At 41.7% G+C, this 25413-nt stretch overlaps 1 protein-coding gene across 1 annotated transcript in view; it reads left to right on the top strand.

Annotated features, from left to right (window-relative positions):
• The first annotated feature begins 7127 nt into the window (after window positions 1–7127).
• Arfgef1 (ADP-ribosylation factor guanine nucleotide-exchange factor 1(brefeldin A-inhibited)) overlaps window positions 7128–25413 on the top strand; it is a 95164-nt gene continuing 76878 nt past the window's right edge. Inside the window, exons 1-3 of the mRNA NM_001102430.1 lie at window positions 7128–7427; window positions 23239–23269; window positions 23805–23961. Coding sequence (NP_001095900.1) covers window positions 7304–7427; window positions 23239–23269; window positions 23805–23961 — 312 coding nt within the window. The 5' untranslated portion in view covers window positions 7128–7303. The remainder of the gene's footprint in view (window positions 7428–23238; window positions 23270–23804; window positions 23962–25413) is intronic.

The following is a 25413-nucleotide window of genomic DNA, read 5'->3' as shown; positions in this document are numbered from 1 at the left end:
CTTCTACCAGCATCATGAGATATAATTTTAAATCCGAATCTTGCTTTTCGGGTGTGTTGGGGTATTCAGGACTCGCTGTGGTGGGTGTAGTCTGTTCTGATGGTGCCCAGTGGTCTTGGTTTCTGTTAGTAAGATTCTTACATTTGCCTTTCGCCATCTGGAAATCTCTGGTGTTATATGTTCTAGCTGTCTCTGGGTGGAGCTTGTTCCTCCTATGATTCTGTTAGCCTCTGTCAGTGCTCCTGGGAGACCAACTCTCTCCTGAGTCCCAGTGGTCAGAGCACTCTCTGCAGGCAGGCTCTCCTCTTGCAGGGAAGGTGCACAGAAGTCTGGAGCTCAGATCCACCTCCAGGGTCCTGGAGTCAGAGCCCTCCCTGGAGGCGGACTCTCCTCTGTCGGGGAAGGTGCCCAGGGATCTGGGTCTCAGCTCTGCCTCCTGGCTGAGGATGAAGGCCGGAAGGGACCCTGTCCAGAAGCTCTGTTGCTTCTGCTGCCCACGAGCTCTCCTGTGTAGACTGGTCATCTCAGTGATCCCAAGATCCTGGTGTGCTAGGTCCTGCTGAGTTCATGCCCAAGATGGCGCAGGGGTGGCACCAACCCAAATAAACCCCAGCCACTGGTGGGGCAGGTTTAACTTTGTCCCTGTTCCTGCTAGTACAAGACCCTCTGGGTTTTTTGGAACAGAAGTTACATTCCACTCACCAGTGATCTCAAGATCTTGGCTGTGCTAGGGTGCCTGCAGGGTGAAACATCCTCTGGGGACCTTGGGACTGTCTGCAGAACTTGCGCCCAGGAAGTCGCAGGGCTGGTGTCGATGGGAATGAACCCCCTGTTGTTAACTTTTTCTTTTTTCTTTTTTTTTTTGGTTTTTCGAGACAGGGTTTCTCTGTATAGCCCTGGCTGTCCTGGCACTCACTTTGTAGACCAGGCTGGCCTCGAACTCAGAAATTCGCCTGCCTCTGCCTCCTGAGTGCTGGGATTAAAGGCGTGTGCCACCACGCCCGGCTTGTTAACTTTTTCAAAGGTCTCATTAGATTGAGCATGCCTGCTTAGTTTCTCTCTCTCTCTCTCTCTCTGTGTGTGTGTGTGTGTGTGTGTGTGTGTGTGTGTGTGTTTAGCTTGCAACTGTAGGAACTGAACCTAGGGAATCAAGCTTGCAGAACAAGGGCTCTACAGCCTTTCTCCTTATGCTTCGTTTTTCATATTCCTTTTTTATTAAGCATAATATGTAGATTTTGTCTATGTGTCAATTATAATTTTTTAAGAATTAAATAAGCCCGTATTCTCAGGATGAACCTCAAGTGTTTGTGATGTGTTATCATTTTTACATACTCCTAAATTTGATTTGCTAGTACTGTGTTGAAGGTCTTGGCATCTATGTTCAGGAAGAATATTGGTCTGTAGGTCTTCTAGTATTTTCACTTAGTTTCTATTACTATTGTGGTTGTATATGACTTGAAATGGGAGCTCACACTATGGTGTGTGAGTGGAGGTCACAGTACAACTGTGGAGGCTGTTATCTCCTACTTTTACCTTGGTTCCCAGAATTAAACTCAGATTCTCCGGGTTTATGCAGCAATCACCTTTACCTGCGGAGTTGCCTTGCTGACCTTTAACCTAGTTTTTTTGTTTTGTTTTCTTTTCTTTTCTTTTTCAGGACTATGCTAGCTTCATAAACTGAACTGAGAAGTGTACTTCTCTAAATTGTCACTTCTTAGTTATTTAATAGAATTCACACCATCTGGCCTTAGAATTTTAAAATACAAGCTCAACTTATTAGAATGGCAGGCTTTGAGGCATTAAAAATACCTGTCGATTAATTTCCCTATTTTACTTTTTTCACTCCTGGATGAACTGGCGCTCAGAGATCTCCCTCCCCCTGCTTTCTGAGTGCAGGATACCATACTTAGCTACAGAGTGATACCATACTTATCTACCTGATTTTTATTTTTAATTCTGATTTCATCAGAAAGATTAATACTAACCAAGTCATTCATATTTAACATTTGAGGGCTGATGAGGTGGCTATTGGGTGAGGACACTTGCCACCAACTCTGATGACCTGAGTTCAATACCCCAACAATACTCATGGTAAGAGAGGAGGGGCTCTGATCTCCAAATGTGCGCGCGCGCGCGCACACACACACACACACACACACACACACACACACATTTAAAATATTTAACATTTGATTCAATGTACTAGCACTTGAGAGTAATTTCAAAACAAGTGGTATGTTTATGTCTCATGAAATTATACTACTGAAAGACCATTTTCAAAAGGATGAATACATGTATATGATTAAGAAGAAGCAAGACAAAATAATGTGTAAGAGTATGCATTCACTTTGGCAAGTTACAAACATGTTTCTATTTGCTTCTGTCAGATTGCACTGGTGAGCTCTAGGCTCCGTGAGGAACACTGCCTTAATATATAAGGTTGAAAGTGTGAGGTAGGCGATGCTGTGAGAAGACTGAAGGAAGGAACGGTTGTTACTAGAAGATGAGAAAACTTTCAGGAGGTGATGTAATTTTGAAGGGAAAGCTCAGAAGGTTGGGAAAGCTGAGTAAACAAAGCCCGGTGGGGTGGTGGCAAATACTCTGGGTTGCTGAAAGATGCAAAGAGGAACCCAGCTGGGTGAACCTGGTGCATGTTTGGATTTCAGGTGTGAGACTAAAACACAGGATGGGGAAATCTGAAGGAGGAGGGATAGAAAGGCCACAGGCAAATATGTGCAGCTGGGTATAGAAGAGAAGGTCACGGTGACAGTGGGATGGTTTGTTACAAACATATGGCTTAGTTTTTTAGTGTGGGCTCTGGAGTTTGGCTTAACAAATAGGACTCCTGGTTCTGCTACTTGCCAATTGTGTGTGATCTGTTCTTTAAGTCTTAGGTTCTTCATTTATAAATGAGGGCTAATCATGAGTCCTTCATTTGGGTTGTTGTATTTGCCCATAATAAGCTTATATAAATATTAACTATTAATAGCACTACTGAGAAATTGCTTGGGAAGTAAAGGGTGGCTGAAAATGGCACCCTAACACATTCTAAATCATTCTGAACCAAAGGCAATTAGAAACACATGCCAGGAAATCCATTGTCCCCTGCCCCTATATTTGACTAAAACCAGGAGACAATATAACAAAAGTACCCTACTCTCTACCCAGAGGTTGATTAGTGAAGACAACTCTAGATGGCCTAAATACCTCACCAGAGATGTCTGCATGATAACCTTTACCCTGTTTTCTTCCCATTTCCGTGTTCCCAGTTCCCAAATCCACTGTTGTAGATGCTCAAAGTTATTTTTCTTAGTTGTTTCTCTAAAACTGTACTTTAAGATGCCCACCAAGCCCCATTACTGGTTACTCTGTATGTACCTGCAATGAGCATGTTAGCAAACTTGTTTGCTTTCTCTTATTAATCAAATGTGGATGGATCCACTTTTCTAACAAGCCTTATCTACATTAAATCAGGGGTCAGACAAAGGATGATTTGAGAGGTGATAGAATCCAAATCCCGTGAAAGGCCACTGGAGTCATTGTTTTTGCAGCCAAGTAAACACAATATTAAGTAATATTGTTCGAACATCAGCCAAATATATTCATCCTTAATTAAAAATGTATTCCAACTTCAATTTTCACAGTCTAGAGACATTTAAAACAAATGTTAAAGCATACAAAGACACTAAATCTCAGAGCAAAGTATTTCATTGCTTTTATTGTCTGATATTATTTGACTCCTTAGAACCAAAGTGGAAAATTCTTCAAAGAGAAAAGGCAAAACAGACATTGTACAGTAAGGTTACTGATATCAGGAAAATTAATGAGTTTTTCAGTGATAAGGAATAGAAATAGAATTTGAAACTTTGGAAAACTTCAAGGAATACTGAAGAGGGCTTACTCACATAATTGAATAATCCAACCACTGTGAGTGAACAGGAAAAGGAAACAAAGAAATGCCCATGTACATACTCCCGGTTTCGTGTATATTTACTCAAGTTTAGTGTCCTCTGAGTACCTGTCAATAAAAGACCAAAAAGAGCATTTCCCTTTCTCGTCCAAGAATACCAGCCTTGTTCTAGAATCTAATTCCATTTTTGCTTCCAGTGAATTTACATCTAAGTTCTAAGCAGGCAGATGTGCTCCCCTCCTGAGAGCATTCCCAGTCTACTCCTGCCTCTTGGTTGAAGTTGCAAGCTTAACAAGGGAGGAACTGGAATTATGTTTTCAGAAGTGCTTTTTCCAAAAGTTGAAAGTCGCATACCTCAGTCTTAAATCTACTCTCACTCCAGTCTAATTTATCCCTACAAATGTTATTTCTGGTCCTCACTCAAAACTCAGCATTTGATCTTTGATGCCAATTTTCTGAGTCCTATCCAATCCACCTTTCCCCCTTTAAAATCCTCTAGAATTTTTATAAATTAGACAAAGTCCCTAACCTGAGCAGATGACTAAGGCTTGATCCCAAGACTTTACGTGGTGGCCATGGGTTACCGCACACGGGTCATCCTGCACTGCTGAGGCTGTTTACTGTTCTGTCTACATCCTTGCTGGGCCCCTCCACTCACCAGACCACAAAGATAGTATTTATAATTTTTATTGTTTTTGGTAATTTCATGTATGTATACATGAATCCATTTTAAAATCACCAATTTTATCACATCATTCCCTACAGACTTAGTTTATCTAACTTCTCCTTCCTTCAGTTTCCAGTTTAATTGACACTTTTTCTGGCTAGTTATCCCTGCAGTGAAGATCTGCAGTAGACTGCCTGCTGGCACTTCCTTTAATCATACTTCACACTTTGCAATTACCTATTCACTAGTTGTCAACATATCTCTACATACTATAAGCTCTACAAGGGAAGATATCATGGCTACCTTTGTCTGATGTCTTTCATCTACCCAAGTTTCTATTTGACAAGTGTATTTTAAGAATTCCCTATGCCACAACACAGTAGATGGTGGACACAGGACAAAATGGATGAGGTCCTTGCTCCTACGAGAGAAGTAGGCAACCAATAAACAAGCAAGATGACAAAATGACTATAGATTGCAATTAAATACACTGAGCTCTTCAAGGGCAAGGATTTCTCGGTTGCTCATATTTGACATCCATGCTTAGTATAAAAACAACAAACATAACTGACAAGTTTTACTTGCCTCATGTAAAATACAAAACAGTTATTCATGATGATGGGTTGTTCTGCTTTAAGAGTAATTCAGAGGCTCAAACTCTTTTGAATTTGTTGTTTTGCTATCTTTACTATACGGCCAAAGCTGTATCCTAACAGGAAAAGGGAGTAGCAGGTAGTTTCTGAAAATTTTTGTTTAATGAGTTAACCTATTGGCTACGTCTAGCTGCAAGGGAGGCTAGAGAATGTTAATGCGGCTAAAAACAGAGACAGGGTTTCTCTGTATAGCCCTGGCTGTCCTGGAACTCACTTTGTAGACCAGGCTGGCCTCGAACTCAGAAATCCACCTGCCTCTGCCTCCCGAGTGCTGGGATTAAAGTCGTTCTCTACGACGCCTGGCTCAGATAGTACTTTCAATGAAACCTGGTTTAACCCTAGCATTAGGAAGCAAAGACAAATTAGAAATGGAGTATGTTTCCCTGATGTATAACAGAATGTACATTATATTTGATGTAGGAGCAAAATGAATCTCTAATTTCGAAGATTTTAGTGTTTAAGATGAAGGTAATGGATTTGTAGATTTCTCAGGACAACCACATTTTGATGTATCTGTCCATTTTAATTGTATGTCACCTTCAGATTTCCCATTTTTATTTCCTTTGGCTTTTCATACGTCTCAAGTCTTGTCACTTTGCAGCGTTCACACCTTTGGATTCTGATTGCTGCATTAATATAAATCCACAGCTAACACACTCTAAGGAAAAGAAAGCAAAAGCTGTATCCTAACCGGGATCCCATGTTGCTGGAGACACGCAATAGCATGGAACCCCCTGTAAACCGGCTGCATTTATTTCATGGGATTCTTAACGTTTTCTCTCAGAAGCAATGCGGAAATTTGAGTTCTGTGGCATTAAAGCAGGCACAGTATGGTCAGGAGTATCTGTTCTTAAAGCTTTTCCATTCTGAAAACTCCGGATTAAAGGTAGAGAACGGGAGGGCTCTGTGCGGTACCTGAGTCAGAAGCACTCACCTTAACTTCAGTGTCAATCAGAAAAGGGCATGAAACCTAGGGTTTACTGATTTACCCTATTGAGAGATTTAAAAAGTGAAAATATTCCTGAATCTTCGCCCAGTGGTTTTTAGCTTACGTTTTGCAAAAGAGATCCATCTTGAAGTAATTGAAAGTATCGGTCAAGGATAGCAATTTCCTACACCTGAGAAGGAAATTTAGACCCCGTGTGGCAGGCGGAAACCAGGTGCGCCTGAGGGAGCGACGCGGGTGTTCCTGTGGCCCTAGGACCGCGAGGAACTTTGCTCCCCGGCGACCGGCTGTCCAGAAAGTTGGGGAAGCCCGTGCACGGTAGGCAGGGGTCCTGTCGTCCCGGCCTTGGGAGCGCCCCTGTGCTCCGATCACGCATCCCAGTAGCCCGCAAGAGCAGAAGCCCCGCGCCACGCCGTGCCGCGCAGCAGGACGCCCGCCACGCCCCACGCTGCCCTGCAGGCGAACGCGGGAGGCGGCGAGTCCCCGCCGGGCCGCCGTAGAGTTGCAGCTCCGGCCGCTCCTCCCGCGCCGCCCTCCGCCCCTTGCCTCTCGGCGCCGCGGCAGCTCTGGGCTGGCGCTGGCACCGCCGCCGCCGCCGCTTCCTCTCCGCAGCCGTTCGGCCGCTGCGTGACGCGTCGTTTCCTCTCAACATGGCGTCCGGGGCAGGTCGGCGGTGATGGAGGCCAGTCGGCGGCTGCGGCGGATGCTGGTCCCCACGGTAGCTAGGGCAGCCTCGCGCCTGCTGGCAGTGTGAGGCGCCGCCACCTAGGCCCTCGGCCCCGGGAAGACGGCCGCCCGGGCCGAGTGCCGCCGCCGCCGGGCCGTAGGGACGAGTGAGGCGGGCGGCCGGGAAGCGACCCCCGGGCCGACGGCGCCGAGGCCGGACGGGCGCGGCCCTCGAACGGCGGCCCCTCGAGCGTGGCGAGGCTTTCGACGCCCTTGGCGGCCCCGCGGCCGCTCCGCGTCGCCGGCCGCTTCCTGGTGCCGCCGCTGCCCTCCACGCCTCCTCGCCCCCACCGCCACCTCCTCGCCTTTCTCCCTCCCCGTCCTCATCCCGGTCCCCGTCCCCCTCCTCCGCCTTCCCTCCAGCCGCCGGGACCGCCGCCGCCGCCGCCTCCTCCGCGTCCATGTATGAGGGCAAGAAGACGAAGAACATGTTCCTGACCCGGGCCCTGGAGAAGATTCTGGCCGACAAGGAAGTGAAGAAGGCGCATCACTCCCAGCTGCGCAAAGCGTGCGAGGTGGCCCTAGGTGAGCCCGGAGGAGGCCGCGGCGCGGGGTGCCGGCCGCGAGAGGTGGGCGGCGTGGCGGGCGGCTCGTCCGGGGAGCCCTGCTGGCCGCCCGACTGGAGTTGACAGCAACTCGGCTGGACGCGGGGCACCGGCTGAGTGGAGGAGGATAGGCGGCCAGCCGGGGCCCCTGGAACTCGAGATGGTTACGGATCGCGAGGCACCTGGCTTCGAGTGGTCCACAGGACGGGATGGGGGGAGGGTTGTTGGTGGCCCCTGCGGTGCGGACAGAATGTCATCCTTTGTGATGGAGCAGAAGATGAGCTGTTGTTTATTAGCTTAGAAATTGAGGTGGGGCCGATCTGACGAGACTGAGCGTGGGGGAGGGTTCCGTATTGCAATTACAATAACTTTATGATTTGGCGTGGTACTTTGGGAAGAAAGGTTGAAGTTGTTCCCTCGTTGACAGTCTCGAGAAAGGGGGTTGCAAAAGGTGCCTCGAGTTTGCCATCTCTCTGCCCCAGCTACAGGAAAAAAGAGTAGTAATGTAACCTACTGGGCTGACCTGGAAGAACAAGACTAGAGGTTAAGGGGGTGGCGGTGGCCGTGTCTGTGTGGAAATGTGGAAGGAAAGAACCTTTAGATAAATTGACTTTAGGTAACACAGAAAGGGGTGTGTGTGAAATGAGAGAAAAGAGAAAGACAATGACACCCACCAGCCACATGTCTGGACAGTGGCAGCTGTTCTCAAGCTTCAGTTGTGATTTATAGTTCAGACAGAAGAGGTCTAGTGTAATGAAGCCACAGCAGGGCAAATCCCAAACAATACCTATAAAACCATTGTAGGCAGATAACGATTTGTTTGCGGTAGGTTTGGTAGGTCTAGTGCATCCATCAATAAGAGAATTGTTAAGGGAGAAGCCAGAACATTTAACACAGATAAATTTGTGATGCTTACCCTTTTGTTTATAGCCCTGGACCAGAGCAGCTCAACTTTGCAAGAAATGAAAATGGTTAAAAGTGATTTTTGAAAAACATTTTTGAAAGGGGACAAACTAACTTTATGCTAAAGTAAGGGGTCCAGATAGGTTAGAGACAATTTTGCATTTAAGTTTTGACTTAAGACTACCATTTAACTTACTCCAAATGTTACAGCCGCCCTTCCTCCTTTTTTTCTCAATACTTAGTAATATGAAAAACATCAACTGGATTTGTTTAACATCCACCAAAAAATGGTCCTTTTTGTTGGTGGTGTTTTGTTGTTAATGTAGTAGTATAGTGGACTTAAATAGTTCCTTCCTTTGCCCTTCATTGGTCATAAGTTCCCATTTTGTTATTGTAACTAACAACACGTTTCCAGGTGAATGAGAAGACTATTGTACAGTTGCAAAAATTGAATTTATATTTGGGTCCTGAAAGAAGTCATTATTAATTGGAGTGATAGGAAGGGTTTTAAGAACTTTTAAAATTATTGTGTGCTGTAGGGTTTTCAGTAACCTGGCAGGGTAAAAAAACAAATGAAATTCAAATTAAAGCTTTAGTATTTAAGAACTAAGCTTTGCTGTGTTAGAGTATGTGTGTCCATTTTTTTTCCTTTTTTTTTTTTTTTTTTTTTTTTAAGCAAGGGGCATGGGGGCATGCAGACAGGTTCCAAGTAGCCCAGGCTGGCCTAATATTTCTTTGTAGCTGAGGACAACTTGAACTTTCCTAAACCACTGTCTCTGATTTTGAATTCTGGGATTATAGACAAATGACGGCTTGTTTTAGAGGTGCAATGCAGAGGATGGAACCCAGGGATTCATTTGTAGTGGCAAGCATTCTATCAACTGAAAAATATCCAAACCCAGAAAGTATTTCCAGTATGCTAAAGCATACACATTTACAGGTTTTAAGTAAACTGGTTTTTATGTACTTTTTTTCTCTTTCCAAATACTAAAATGAGTATGTTGGCAGCTCATCGAAATGAGAGTCTGGGGTTTAAGTCCATCTTTTGTTACAGTTCAGTATTACTGTGCTTGGACTTTCTCAGTCCAGTTAAGGGTAGTGGACTCAGTGAATGTGAGTGCGTTCTTCTGCTAGATACATCTGGTATTCTTGCCGCTCTACATTTCTTCAGAAAGTCTGTAGCTCCCTTAACTGCAGCCCTGACATTTTTAGGCATAGGAATTCTTGATGGTGTGCTCTTTAAATCTTTTGCCATTTAACGAGTACCAGAGTACTTTGTTTACAGGAAGTTTTTTGGGTGTTTTTGTTTTTAACAAGAGGCATTTTCCATATTTCATAAAAGTTACATTTAGCTCTCTATAAAGTAAATTTTCAGTATGCAGTCTCATGGTAAATAACCCCTGATTTTTTTTTCTTCCAGTCATCTGTCAGTATTAAGTTTGGGATAGCTGCTATCTATCACTGGCTGACTTGGAACTCATTATGTAGACCAGGCTACCCTTGAACTATAGAACTTATGGCAGTCCTCCTGCCTCTGCCTCCAAGGTACTGAGATTACTGGTGCCTACTGGTGTGTGTGGCTATTGTTAAAACCCTTGTGAATATTTCTATATATATTCATTCTCTCTTTAGATGTTGTTGAACACTTAACACGGAGCTGAAAGGAGATGGGCAGTAAGCTAGGAAACATGCGCTATGCCAGACTTTGAATCCTTTTCTGGTTTTGTTTGAAAAAAATTTTATTGGCATTCAAGTAGAATTCAGATCATTGATATTTGTTATGTTTATCTCCCCTTTATTATAATAACCAGTTAAAAGAATTTTTCTGTAAATAATACTCATAAAATTAGAGCTTATCATGAACTCTTAAGAATACTCTATTTGACTTAAAATATAACTTTTTTGTAAACAAACAGTAGAAGTCAGGTTCAGTGACTGATGCCCGTAATGCCAGCAGTTAGGAGGATAGATTGCCATGAATGAATTTCAGGCTTTCTTGGTTGGGTTTCATAGCAAAAACATTTTCCACTCTCAAAGATACTATATAAATGAATTTTCAATGTTTACAAACAGTAACGAATCTTTAAATGGTATACAATTATTTAAAGCTTATTTTAAAATTTCTAGCATGTTAGATTTTATTTTACAGAATGGTTGTAAAAGAGCCTTTCCTTGTTAAATTAGTAGGAAGCCCAGGAACAGCTAGCTCCAGGTTGCCCTCTCTTGGTACCTGCCCTGTAGTTCTGTGTAGTGAACATGGAGGGATTCTCTGCTGCCCTAGCTTAGTGTGATCCATGCCTGCTCTTGAGAATCCTGCAGTAAAAATAGTCTGGCCATCTGCTGGCAGATGAGACAACAGCTGAGCTATTTTTAGTTTCAAAGAATTTAAGATTGTTCAGGATAGAGCTTGAAGGTGGTGGCATTGTTTCTCTTTGGGGAGGTTCTGTTGGGACATCCTCCAGCCAGGCTTCTAGGTTCAGGAGTTTCTTTGATGTTAGGATGTAAGTAAACTAGTCAACTTCTGGTTTTAGATAGCTGTGATAATAACTACAGATGTTGGAGTGAAAGTTCATGGTTGGAATCGACACTGTTGCAAAGTAAGAGAGAGAGAAGGTTTTCAGGAAGACAGACCAGGGGGACCAGCAGGGACGCAAGAGAAGTCAGTTTTCCTCAGGCAGAATATGAGTTTCTATTGTTACTCATTCTGTGAAATTATCCTGTTGACTTAGCTTTCTTATGAGTTTGTTACCCATAAATATAATTTACCCTAGAAATATATACTTTATTTATTTACTTACTTCCTTACTTAGACAAGGTCTTGCTAGATAGATTTGATTGGCTTGGTGCTAGCTACGCAGACCAGACTAACCCAGATACAGCAGTCAGGGTGACTTTGGCCTCTCGAGTGTTGGGATGTGAGCTACCTTGAACTTGTCAGTAATAAGAATGTAATATCATGATGCAAATATTACAGAACTCCCTTGCTTCTGCCTCACTAACCTGTTCTTATTTCAAGTGGTACTGTAATAAAAGAGTATGAGTGGAGGCTGAAGTCTGTGGTGCTGGTTTTGTGGTACTTTTACTTATCACCATCTGAGACAGGGCCTTCTTCCCATTCAACCTAGAAATTACCATCTTTGTAAGACTGTCAGGGCAGTGAGCCTCTTTTCTTCCCCTGTCTACCCTCACCTCCCAGCACTGGGGTAGCAAATATGTGTCATTGTGCATACCTGGCTTTGTGTGGGTGCTGGGACTCCAAATTCAGGGCTTCATGTTTGTGCAGTACACTTTTCCCAGTGAGCTGCCTCCTACCTTCCTAACACATTTAAGATACAATTTTAATCAATTAGCAAGTCTTCTTTGCTATCTAAAGTAAAAGGTGGTGTTCAGTACCTGAGCTGCCTGAATCTTTGAGTAAAAAAAGATCCAGTGTATATGGTCTTTACTTTGACATTTCAGGTTGGTTTTAAGGATCCTTTATTCAGAATGGCCATGGATAAAATGTTGTGAAGCCTAACCTCTAGAGAAACTTTTTTTTTTATTACGTATTTTCCTCAATTACATTTCCAATGCTATCCCAAAAGTCCCCCACACCCTCCCCCCCCACTTCCCTACCTACTCATTCCCATTTTTTGGCCCTGGCGTTCCCCTGTACTGGGGCATATAAAGTTTGTGTGTCCAATGGGCCTCTCTTTGCAGTGATGGCCGACTAGGCCATCTTTTGATACATATGCAGCTAGAGTCAAGAGCTCCGGGGTACTGGTTAGATCATAATGTTGTTCCTTCGATAGGGTTGCAGACCCTTTAGCTCCTTGGGTGCTGTCTCTCGAGAAACTCTTCACCCACACATTGAGCTGACAGAGTAAGCTCAGGTTACAGTCAGATACAATCTTATTTCCATTGGGAGTTTAAACTGCACATGAAATTCTCTAAAGCAACCTAACCTGCTGAATTTTATTTACCTTCTCCTAGATTTATGAGACCGTTTTCAGTCTTTAATGTAGTTAATGCCACAGGGACACATGGTGATCACTGTTTAAGAGAAAAGACAGAGTGGTTAATGCAGTGACCAGAACTGCTGCTGAGACAGTTCTTCCGAGCAGTCCTGTGTTTAGGGAAAATGGTAGTCACGTTCCAGTTAGGTAGCTGGTAGCCAGGCATAGAGAAGGACATGCTGTCATCCCAGCACTTGTTAGGTCGACGATGATCAAGGAGTTTAAGGATGGTGGTGGCAACACCAGATCCTGTCTCAAAAACAAGAACAGCTGGGTTGGAAGCTCAGTGGATGAGTACTTGTCAGGTATGCAGGACTGCCTCTGTGGAGTCTCCACCCATGAATAAAGCAGATGTGGTGTTACAGGCCTGCAGTCTCAGAACTGAGCACCTGGAGATAGGAGGGACCAGTTCAAGGTCAGTCTGGGCTACTGGAGACCTTGTGTCAAACAAAGGTTCATGGGGTGACTAAGGTCGAAGACTAGTTTCCTTTTGTTTCCCTTGCGTCTCCTGGTACTAAATTGACTCTCCTGATAACCTTTATCTCGTAGATAAAATTATGAATAGAAAATAATTTAGGAAGTGTTTGTCATATTCCTTGTGGACAATTGAGGAAACAAATCTAACAAAGAAAAACACACAAATTATTGATGTTCCAAGCAAAATATTTTTACCTTATTTTTACAAATTTGCATATTTTTATGTATATGAGCCTTTTGCCTGCATGTATGTATGTAAGTCATACATACATGCATACATCCTTTGGTAAGTCAGATGAAATCATTAGATTGCATCCAACTGGAGTTATAGCCAGTTACGAGGGTGCATGTGTGTAACGTGAACCATACCCAGGTCCTCTGAAAGAGTGCTCAGTGCTCTTAACTGCTGAACCATCTATCTTTTCAGCCCAAAACATACATTCTTTCTGACTATATGCTTGCGAATGTGTGTCTGTCTGTCTGTCTGTCTGGCTGTGTGCATTGGTTTTGTTTTTGTTTTTTAGCAAACATAATTATCTTGCCTTTACACATATTTTTTGTTTAATTTTATTTTTAATTTATTTTTTACACTCCATATTCCACACACCCCCCATCCACCCTCCATCTCCATCCACGTCGTGCACCTCCTCCCCACCCATCTCCACATGGATGCCCCCATCCCTCACCCCACCTGACCTCTAAATTCCCTGGGGCCTCCAGTCTCTTGAGGGTTAGGTGCATCATCTCTGAGTGAAAACAGACTGGGAAATCCTCTACTGTATGTCTGTTGGGGACCTCAAATCAGCTGGTGTATGCTGTCTGTTTGGTGGTCCAGTGTTTGAGAGATCTCAGGGGTCCAGATTAATTGAGACTGCTGATTTTCTTACAGGATTGCCCTTCTCCTCAGCTTCTTTCAGCCTTCCCTAATTCAACAACGGGGGTCAGCTGCTTTTGTCCATTGGTTGGTTGCAGATATCTACATCTGACTGTTTGAGCTGTTGTTGGGTCTTTCGGAGGGCAGTCATGCTAGATCCCTTTTTGTGAGCATTCCATAGCCTCAGTTAATAGTGTCAGGCCTTGGGACCTCCCTTTGAGCTGGATCCCACTTTGGGCCTGTCTCTGAACCTTATTTTCCTCAGGCTCCTATCCATTTCCATCCCTATAATTCTTTCAGACAGGAACAATTATAGGTCAGAGATATGCCTGGGAGGGCAACCTCATCCCTCACTTGATGTCCTGTCTTCCTGCTGGAGGTGGGCTCTATAAGTTCTTTCTCTCTACTGTCTGGTGTTTCATTTAAGGTCCCAGTTCTGGTAGTCTCTCACCTCCCAGGTCTCTGGTGCATTCTGAGGGGTTTCCCCAACCTCTTATTTCCTGAGGTTGCCTGTTTACATTCTTTCTGCTGGCCCTCAGGGCTTCAGTCCTTTTACCTCACCCAATACTAGATAGGGTTTCCCTCTCCCCCACCCTACCCCATCCACTTTCCCTCTCAGGTCCCTCCCTCCCAACTTGTGATTGCTTTCTCCTCTCTCCCAGGTGGGACTGAGGCATCCTCACTTGGGCACTTCAGCTTGTTGAGCTTTTTGAGTTCTGTGGACTGTATGTATCTTGGGTATTCTGTACGGTTTCGTTTTGTTTTTATGTTTATGTTTTTGTTTTTTTCCCCAGCTAATATCCACATACCATGCATGTCCTTTTGGGTCTGAGTTACCTCACTCAGGATGATATTTTCTAGTTCCGTCCATTTGCCTGCAAAACTCGGGATGTCCTTGTTCTTAATAGTTGAATAGTATTCCATTGTGTAAATGAGCCACATTTTCTGTATCCATTCTTCTGTCATGGGATATCTAGGTTGTTTACAGCTTCTGGCTATCACAAATAAGGCTGCTATGAACATAGTGGAACACATGCCCTTGTGGCATGGTGGGGCATCTTTTGGGTATATTCCCAAGAGTGGTATAGCTGGATCTTCAGGTAGGTCTATTTCCAGTTTTCTGAGGAACCGCCAGACTGATTTCCAGAGTGGTTATACCAGTTTGCAATCCCACCAACAATGAAGGAGTGTTCCTCTTTCTCCACATCCTCTCCAACATGTGTTGTCACCTGAGGTTTTGATCTTAGCCATTCTGATTGGTATAAGGTGGAATCTCAGGGTCGTTTTGATTTGTATTTCTCTGATCACTAAGGACATTGAACATTTCTTTAGGTGCTTCTCAGCCATTCAGTATTCCTCTTTCGTGAATTTTTTAAAGCAGTCTTGACATCTTGGTACATAGCCTCTGCTATCCACAAACTCAGCCCTACCCTATGTCACCATATGCACCCTTCAGTCAAGTGGTAAAATTACAGGCATGCTTTATTGTGTATGACTTTTTTTTCCTTTTTGTTTTTGGTGCTGGAGGTTGAGCCCAGAGTCTTGTGCACACTAGGAAAGCTCTCTACCACTAGCTACTTTCGCAGCCCTAGAATTAAAAACAAAAAGCAAAAATTTATTCTCTAATGTTCAGTGTGGTTTTTTTAAAATAATTTTTTAAAGATTTATTTATTTATTATATGTAAGTATACTGTAGTTGTCTTCAGACACACCGGAAGAGGGCGTCAGATCTCATTACAGATGGTTGTGAGCCACCATGTGGTTTCTGGGATTTGAACTCCGGACCTTTGGAAGAGCAGTCGGGTGCTCTTACCCACTGAGCCATCTCACCAGCCTGTTCAGTGTGTTTTAATCATCCTCAACTCTTACCCCATCTCTCTAGACGTACTCCCCTTCCCTACCAACCCATCTTCCTGACTTCTACTGAAGTCCTATTGTGTTGCCTACACATTCTTAGATGTTCAGCCATCCACATGAGCATAGTCAGTTTACAAGGTGCTACACACTTAAAGAAAGCTGATTCTCTTTCTCCCAGAGGCTATCAGTTGTCAGTAGCTCCTCGGCTAGACACCTCCACTTTCCATGCTGGGATTGGTCTGGTATGTTGTCCCAATCACTGTGAGTTCATATGTGTTGTTTCCAGAAGACACTCGTTTGATTACATTCTTCTACTGACTCTGGCTCTTTCCAACCCTTCAGGTCAGGAGGGTTTGTAGTACAGTACAAACATTTTCCTGCTGAGCTACTTCCACTACTTCTAGAAATTTTTAATAAGAGTTGCCCAATGATATAATAGGAAATTTTCTACTTTAAAAAAAAAGGACATAATTCAAAATAGAAGGCTGCCAAGTATGGTGGCAATGATGGTCAGTTTGTTGTTGTTGTTGTTGAAAGATTTAAGTATGTGAGTACACTGTTGCTCTCTTCAGACACAGCAGAAGAGGACATTAGATCCCATTACAGCTGGTCGTGATCTCCCATGTGGTTGCTGGGACCCCTGGAAGAACAGTCAGTGCTCTTAATGGCTGAGACATCTCCAGCCCCAATATTGATGGTGCCTTTTAATTGTCAACTGGACTGACACAATCTAGAATCACTTGGGAAAAGAAAGTCTCAGTAAGAGATTGTTTAAATGAAGTTGGCCTGTGGGCATGTCTGTGGGATATTATCTTGATTACATTAATGAAAGAACCAACATAAAAGTGGGTTGTACAATTCCTTGGGTGTGGGTACTAGACTGCATAAAAAGGGAAGAAATTAAAATATGGGTTCATTTGTCCTCTCTGTGCTCTTGACTGTGAGCCATAACTTGGAATTGGGAGCTAAAATAAACTCTTTCTGCCCTGGATTGCTTTTGTCAGGGTATGTTATCACAGCAACAGAATTAAGACAGTGCTCATACCTGTAATCTCAGCACTTGTGAGGCTGCTGTGAACTCAGGGCCAGCCTAGACCGCATGCTGAGTTTCAGGCGGACCTGGACTATAGAATGAGACCTTATCTCAAGACAAAAAACAAATGTTCTTCTCCCTCTCCAGAAGTTTTTCCACTGAGAATGATATAAAATAAATTCAAATATCAGTTGTCAGATTTTTTTCAGTGAAAACAATTTTTCTTCCTAAAGAGAATGAGCTTTTTCTCTTTAGATCCTTTCTGGAGTTCTGCATACATGGGTCATTAAGGATCTAAATATTAATCCCCTTGGATTTAGAGTAGGCATTATAATCCAGTGACTGTTACCCTTACAAGAAGAGGATAGGGCATAGAGGCACACAAAGCAAGAAGGCAGTGTGAAAATAGTGGTAGAGTCTGGAATTACGCTGTCATAATCAAGGCACCTTAGAAGCCACCAGCTAATGAAAGGAGAGTTCCTCCTAGAGCCTTGGTTCTGTTGCTCCAACTGAGAGAAGAACCTTCTGTTTGAAGTCACTAAGTTTATTGATAACTCCTAGAAAGTCCTAGAAACTAGTGAAAACGTTGTTCCTAATTTTTCAGATCAAGTTGATTTCTTAATTTGAATTTTCATTTTTAAAATACAGAAAATATTAGTTATGTGTTGGGCTCTACTCTTGATTGCCCATGAATCTGGTGGGGAGCGGTCTAGGGTTTGGTATGGATTAAGTAGAAAATCTGAGACTTTAGTATAGGTTAAATGGAAAAGAGTCAAGCACAATTATTTAATTTTGTATTCTTTTGATTGTTTTGTGAAGCAAATCTGTGCACATAGACAGACAGACACAGATGGTACTAAATTGGTCTGCATAGCGTACATTATTTTTCATTCAGAAAAAAATCATAAACACTTTAGAAATACCTTTTATTATAATAGTGACTGTAGGAAAATCTGAAGCCATAATTTTCTCTCAAATTTGAATCTAAATATCACTTAGTCAGCTGTTCACAGCCAATGCCTGTCCAGAGTTTTCTAAGAAATGAGATAAAAACATAAGTAGCCAAGGTATGAATGCCAAACATTTCCATTTTTGATGCATGAGATTGAATTCAGGCCTAAGATTTTAGACAGAGGAGACTCTATATGGCATTTGCTGAAGTCTGTTTATATTTATAATTCAAATAAAATTGGCAAGTTACTTTATACCTTTTCTAAAAGAAGACAACAACAATGGCAGGCAGTTCCTCCAAGCCATTTTAAAAAGTAAAACTGAAGAAATGTCACCAGATGTTCTTACTGTGGCAACACCAGTTATTTCTGTTTTTCTTTTCGTCTTTTTTCCTTCCCTATTCCTTGACTTTATGGTGCTAGGGATCAAAACCATTTTGATAATGCATTTGGGAATCTGAAGAGTTGTTTAAGTTCTCAAGGATTCTGCATAGACTGGCTTTTATTGTAGTCCTATTCCCTAACATTTGTGCTTTTGTGTGTTTGTGTGTGTGTACATGTGTGTATATGTGTGTGTGCACATAAGAGAGAGTGAGACCTAGTGAGTTTAGAGTTGCTTATGTTTGCATAGGTAAGGGGTTACAGGCACATGAGCAATTTAACTAATAGTGACACCACAAAAAGAATGTGTTCACCACCTGTCCCTAGAAGGTATTAACTATGTAGCTCCCTCAGGAGGGTTGAAGCCTTATCCAAGATGGAATGCTGGTAGACCCAGGCTTGTGTGGGTCATGTACAAGTAATCACAGCCACAGTGAGCTCATGAGAGCAACAGCCATATCATAGCTGGAAAGTCAATGTTGAACAGCACTCTTCTTTCTCCTACATCCTTTGCACCCTCTTCTGCCATATTCTCTCAATTCTGCTTCATTTAGAGGCTTACCTTTTTTTTTTTTTTAAGATTTACTTATTTATTATATGTAAGCACACTGTAGCTGTCTTCAGACACACCAGAAGAGGGCGTTAGATCTCATTACAGATGGTTGTGAGCCACCATGTGGTTGCTGCCATTTGAACTTAGGACCTTTAGAAGAGCTGTCAGTGCTCTTAACTGTTGAGCCATCTCTCCAGCCCTTAGAGGCTTATTTTGAGCATGCTGGCTAGTTATAAGTCTGTCCTCTATAAAAAGAAGTTTCTCTTATCAAAGCAGAGAGCAACACTAATCTAGGAACATAAACATAAATATATAGAAAGCAGTTTTATGAGTACAACATATCCTCTCAGTAAGACAGCAACAGTAGAGTCTGACCTATCCAGCCATAGATTTTTTTTGATCAGGCTTATAGTACCAGGTGTGAGTTTGGCCTGTACAGGCTTCAAATCCAACCAGAAAACGATTGCTTACCCCATGACAGTCATGCTACAATATCCATAAAGCTACATCTGTAGCTCTAACACCTTCTACCCATTTGCTGTATTCCCTCTCCTTTCAAAGTCTTGGTCTCTCTTTTTTTTTTTTTTTACTAAATTTTGTGTGTTCTCAGATATATAAACACAGTCTGCTCAGTCCATATAATGTTACTTGTATGCATGTTTTCAGAGCTGACCATTTGTATTAGATAACCAATTAATGTACTCTTCCCTGAGGAAGACTATTTCTCTCATTCTGGTAGAATTCCTTAATTGTCTATATTTTTTGGGGGGTTGGGGCCTCTTGAGTTAATAGACATATTAACATGTCTATTGGTATCATCCTTGTTCAGGTCATGTTTTGGCAGCCTTGTTGATGAGATCTAAATAGATTTGCTTTTTCTGACATTAGAAGAAGACATAGTCTCACAACAAACTTTCTGTTCCTCTGGCTCTTCTAGTCTTTGAGCTTCTCTTCCACTTTCAATGACTGATGTGCCTTGGGTGCAGGAGTTGTTTTGTAGGTGTACCCATTAGGACTGTGCTCCACAACTCTGCATTTACTTTCAGTTGCAGTTTTCTCACAACTCTGCATTTACTTTCAGTTACAGTTTTCTGTAATGGTCCCCATCTGCTGCAAAGAGGTTTCTTGATGATGGCTGAGGATTGCACTCATCTGAGGGTTTAAGGACAAATATTTAGAATGTAGGAAATATGCTGATTTGGTAAAATGGTAGTTCTAAGTCTTTCTCCATGATCCTTTGGTCTAGCAGGTTTTAAGTCCAATTGGAGAGTCATTGATTACCGCCAAGGCATGTGAGCCACTACTGCACCCTTAGGGATATCATGCCGTGCTGGCCATAGTTGTGGTTCATAGGTGCCATAGCTGCTAGGTAGGGCTATTTATTAGTTGTTTCCCTCCTTTAGAAACTTGCATGGTCTTGAGGAAGGAGGCTTTCTGGTCAGATCCAGCTCAGGTCCTCTGGGTCCTGTGTCCAAAATGTAAGGTGTTGTCAGCAATTGTGACTTAATCTTCAATTCCTGAGAAAGAAGGGCAACAAAGGACAATAGCAATTAGCCTGTAATATTTGGGAGTCTCTTGGATGGCCCTGACCAACAACTCAGAAGAGGGCTTCTCATGCCTTGTGTTGGGGTTTTTGTAAGTCTGTGGCCCTTTGGGAGGAAACATTGTAAGCCCATATGAGAAATTTTTATTTATTCATTTTCTCTCTCTGTCTCTCTCTCTCTCTCTCTCTCTCTCTCTCTCTGTGTATGACACATAAGGACTATTAAGTATTATAATAAGTATAGAATTCTATAAGTATATAATAAGTATATAAGTATACGTAACATATATATAGACTTACATATGGTATAGGTGTATGTTTTAGGTAGGTAGTTAATAATACTCCTTATGACTTTTCAGACATCCTTATTGTTATTTTCTGTTCTCCTTTCTGTACTTATATCTCTTCAATTCTTTTGATGTTTCAAAATCTCTTTACCATGTTTGTTGTTACCATGAATTCCTTTTAAGGTAACCCTAGTGGTGATTTTTCTCAGTTACTCTCATCTTACAAAGTCTTGATTTTTTTAAAATAAGCTTTTAAAATATGATTTATTGTTGTTATTTTAAATGTGCATTGGTGTTTTGCCTGCATGTATGTCTGTGGGAGGGTAGTGGATATCCTAGAATGAAGACATTTGTTAGCTGCCATGTGGGTGCTGGGAACTGAACTTAGGACCTCTGGAAGAGCAGTCATTGTTCTTAACTGGTGAGCCATCTTTCCAGCCACGGGGTCCTAAATTTAGGATTTATTTTTTTCCACTGAACATCAAACATAGTTATGGAAATGTGCTACTGACCAAAATGTTAGCCTTTATGGTGTTTCATGATAATTTTGCTGCCATAATACATTTGTATACAATGTGTCATTTCTCTGTATCTGCTTTCAGTAGTTTCCCTCTTCTGAAATTTAATTACAATGTATTTTGGCATGTATTTCCTTGGCTATCTTATTTTTGTTTCCTCAGCTTTAAAATACATAGTTTTGTGTTTGTAGTTTAGAAAACCTTGTTAATTGTAAAGTCAGTTTTGTAGCTAATATCTGGTATTGGATCTTGTAAAGGAATACATCATGAGCATATATCCCCGTTGATAAAAAGGAATAATGAATTTTTTTTTTTAACATAGGAGGTGTGTTCTGGGATCCAAACTGAAACATTTCTTCCTGTGGTTTCCTTCAAAATTATATTGAGAACTGTTGATTAAAATCATTCACGTTTTATTTTGTTTGAAGAAGGCTAATTAGCAGCATCCCTGGATTTGAGACTGATGCTGATAAACAAAAAGTGGGATTTTTTTTTCCTATCTCCAAATTACCTAGTTTTTATAGTGTGTTTTTCTAACCAATTACAGACTTAAGTTTCTAAGTTACTGTGTGAATGAATTAAAAACCAGGCTTTAGAAACACTCAACATCAGTCTCTGTCCCCATGTTAAATTAGAGAGCCAGAGTTAAAAGGGGTGAGAAAAGAAGGAAGGAAACACAAAATAGAACAAAATTTTAATCTTGTTTATGTCTTGTGTGTCTTTATACATGGCAACATTATTGAATGTCTGCCTGTTGTGTGACTTTCACAGCTGGATGCTAGGAATGCAAGAAAGGATTAAAAAATACTCTTTATTATGTACAAATCACCACTAAAGAGTGTACCTCTTATCTAACTGAAATTTTGAACCTTTTTTTTTTTTCTTTTCCAAATCAAATCCTTCCTCTTTTACATTCCAGTGCCACTTTCCCACGTCTGCCTGTGAGTTTGGCTTTTAGACTCCATGTGTAAACGGTCACCTGGGATTCGTCTTTCTGTGCTTGTCTTATTTCTCTTAAGCATTGTAAACCTTTATTAAATTGTGTCTTTAGTAGTTCCAAGTAATAGTTTATACCATCCCTGTTTTTACTCCTATCATTAGTAAAATGGAAAGGCTTTAGTTCTCAGACAACTAGACTGAAATCCTGAATAATAAATGCCTGGCACACAGTAGACAATGAATAAGTTGTATATATTTTCAGAATCAGTGCTATAGCAAAGTAATTTGAACAAGTTACTTTATACTTAATATTTAGTGCTTAACAATAGAAGGTAGTCAGTAAATAGTATTAAATTCAAAGGTGTTGGGTTAGGTTTTCCTTAGGAGAGACATCAGCATCTCTTTACCACAGTGACAGACCGAAGAAATGATTCTACCCAACTCCAGTTTGCTGAAGCAATTAGCTTAAGTGCAGTTACTTACAGGAGCATGGGGTTGGGGTTGGGGGAAGGCATGAAACTGAAAGGAGCACCATGAGAAGGAAGGCAAGGGGCTTAAAGCAGAGGGGAAAGAGAGTAGAATACATGGAGAGAAGAGGAGGTTTTCACTGGGAGGAAACCAACCAGCAGCGGGGTACACGGGAAGGTTGATAAGAGGGGAGGGAAAGAAAGCTATATGAAAATGCCAGACTGTCTTAGTTAGGGTTTTACTGCTATGAAGACACCATGACCAAGGCAAGTCTTATAAAAAACAACACTTAATTGGGGCTGGCTTACAGGTTCAGTGGTTCGGTCCATCAGGCAGACATGGCACAGGCAGAGCTGAGAGTTCTACATCTTCATCCAAAGGCTGCTAGTAGAAGACTGACTTCCAGGCAGCTAGGGTGAGGATCTTATACCCACACCCACAGTGACACACCTACTCAAACCAGGTCACACCTCCAAATGGTGCCACTTCCTGGCCCAAGAATATACAAACCATCACACAGACTATTATTTTTCATGCTAAATTAAGAGATTAATTTTTTTTAAAAATAGACATGCTTATTTTATAGGATTTTTTTCCAAATATAGTCCTAACTAGAAAAATTAGTTACTATCAACACATAAGCATTTTCAAGAAGCTATAATTCTGTTAGAGTAATCTTCCTGAGAGGCACAGAGTGTGCTCGCCCGCTCTCTCTCACGCGCTCTCTCTCACTCACACACACACACACACACACACACACACACACACACACAGACAGACAGGGGCAGAGAGAGACAGGCAGAGACATGAGTGGACAAATGGACGAGATTGTGGCTACAATATTTTTTCCTAGTACTTCTGATTAATGTACTTATTAGGGGAGAGAGTGGATGCTTTGGTAATTCAAATTCTTTGCTTGTTAATTCACACTTAGGAAGACTGTAATCAAATTACCCAGGAAACTTTTTGTCCTCCTATGCTAACATATGCTTTTCTCTTTTTGCCTTCACCAGAGGAAATAAAAGTTGAAACTGAGAAACAAAGGTTTGTGTGATTTCACTTGTTTTATAAAATTAATTTGCATACTTTTCAGTCTTGGCCAAAATAGTAATACAATCATCTATACTTTAGCATTAAACAAGTTCATATAAATGAGACATTTCTAGTTTTGCTATATCTTAACTTCTTTTTGTGAAGTTTAATGTATATTTACAAAAATCACTATATTTCTTTGAACATGTAAGCTTCTTTAGAACATAATGGAAATAATTCAAAAGTGTACTTCAGCATAAAGGCATGTAGAGAGCCCATGGCTGTTTAACGTTGTTTCATGAAGTATTTACATTGATGCTGGGATCTTTAGAGAAAGAGAGAAATGCATGTTGTGTCCAGCATCTGTGGTCACTGCTGTCCACCCTTGCAGATCTCTTGAGCTCTCTAGGCTGTGCTTTCCTGTGAAGTACAAAAAGACAGAAAAGTGGTCAATAAGGTTCTTTTTATGACTGATATTTTTTTCTCACAGGTTTGTCATCATAAATGTAAATGTGCTCTTCTATGCAAACTCTCTTTTTTTATCTAGCCCTCCTCATGGAGAAGCAAAAGCTGGATCAGGCACCCTTCCACCAGTGAAATCAAAGACAAATTTTATTGAAGCAGACAAGTACTTTTTACCCTTTGAGTTGGCATGCCAGTCCAAATGTCCCCGCATAGTTAGTACATCTCTAGATTGTTTGCAGGTATGTATAAAATGCTATCTAAAGCTGTCTGGTTTCAATGTATTTCTGATATTGCTCACAGTTGATGATTTACACAGGTCCACGAAAGCCTTGAGTACTCTTTCTGAGGTAAGAAACAAAATAGTCATTTATATTTAGATATACAGTAGCTACACAAAAGATGTTAGTTAAAACCATTAGCAAAACAAAATCTAGGAGTTACAGGGACAAAGTTCAGAGCAGAGACTGAAGGCATGACCATCCAGAGACCATCCACCTGGGGATCCATCCCATAAACAACCACCAAACCCAGACACTATTGAGGATGCCAACAAGAACTTGCTGACAGAAGCCTGATAAAGCTGTCTCCTGAGTGGCTCTGCCAGTGCCTGACAAATACAGAAGTGGATGCTCATAGCCATCCACTGGACTGCGCACAGGGATAACATTTGAAAAGTAAAGAAAATATCTAGTAAAAAAACAAAAAAAAAACCCAAAATCTAAGTTGGTTAATGATAAAAGTGTTGATTTGCTCTCTTTCAATCAGTGCTATCATACTGTTGTATGTTTTGTTTTTGAGATAGTCACTTCATATGTCCCTGTGTGATCTTGAACCACTTTCAAGCAGTCATGACTACCTCAGCCTCCTAGGTAGATAGCCCCACAGGCAGGCACCCACAGGCAGGCACCCACAGGCAGGCACCCACAGGCAGGCACCCACAGGCAGGCACCCACAGGCAGGCACCACTGTGCTTAAGGCATCACTGGAAGTGATTGCACTAAGTCCCTATTTTACACAATGCAGCATTTTGATATTGACACTGTTTGCCGCCTTACTGTTTTGCTCCCCCTGTGGCATTCGTTAGTCAGAAATTGTCATGAGTGTGTTCCCCTTTTTCTTCTCATACACAAACACACACCATATCTTAGATATTCTGTGAGGCAAGTTTCCAGATTTCAGGTGTTTGTGTTTGTTTTCAGGTATTGTCACTGTTTGGAGGTTATATATACTCAACTAACAGCGTAGTAGCCAAGAAGAGATGATTTGTTCTTAAGATGGGTTAAAGATAAATTCACCTATTTATGACCTTGCTGTTGCTGAAAAATTAGCAGTATTAACATCTAATGCCTTCTTTCCCAGCAAAATTGGTAGTAGTGTATAGATGATTCTGGGATTTTTTTTTCCTTTTTTGCAGCCACTATTTACAAACTGAATGTCATAAAAAATGATGACAAAATTTGGAAAGAGATTTGATGTCATTTGAAAGTGTTAAGATAGTCCCTCCAAAACACTATCAGTAAAACCTGGTTTAGATTGAAAGCAGCAAGCAATTCTAATTTATCACAGTGTTCTTAAGGCCTGGCTTTCTAGAAGTATTACTATTAGTTTTGTTATTGGTTTGGTTTTTTTTGGTTATTGCAACTACAAATAGTTTTCCAAATTTAGTAAACTACAGGAAAAAATAGACTTTA

Source organism: Mus musculus, chromosome 1, assembly GCF_000001635.26.
Source record: "Mus musculus strain C57BL/6J chromosome 1, GRCm38.p6 C57BL/6J".
In the NCBI taxonomy this organism is placed as follows: Eukaryota; Metazoa; Chordata; class Mammalia; order Rodentia; family Muridae; genus Mus; species Mus musculus.
The sequence above is the reverse complement of the archived record's forward strand: the minus strand, read 5'-3'. Positions and strand labels throughout refer to the sequence as shown.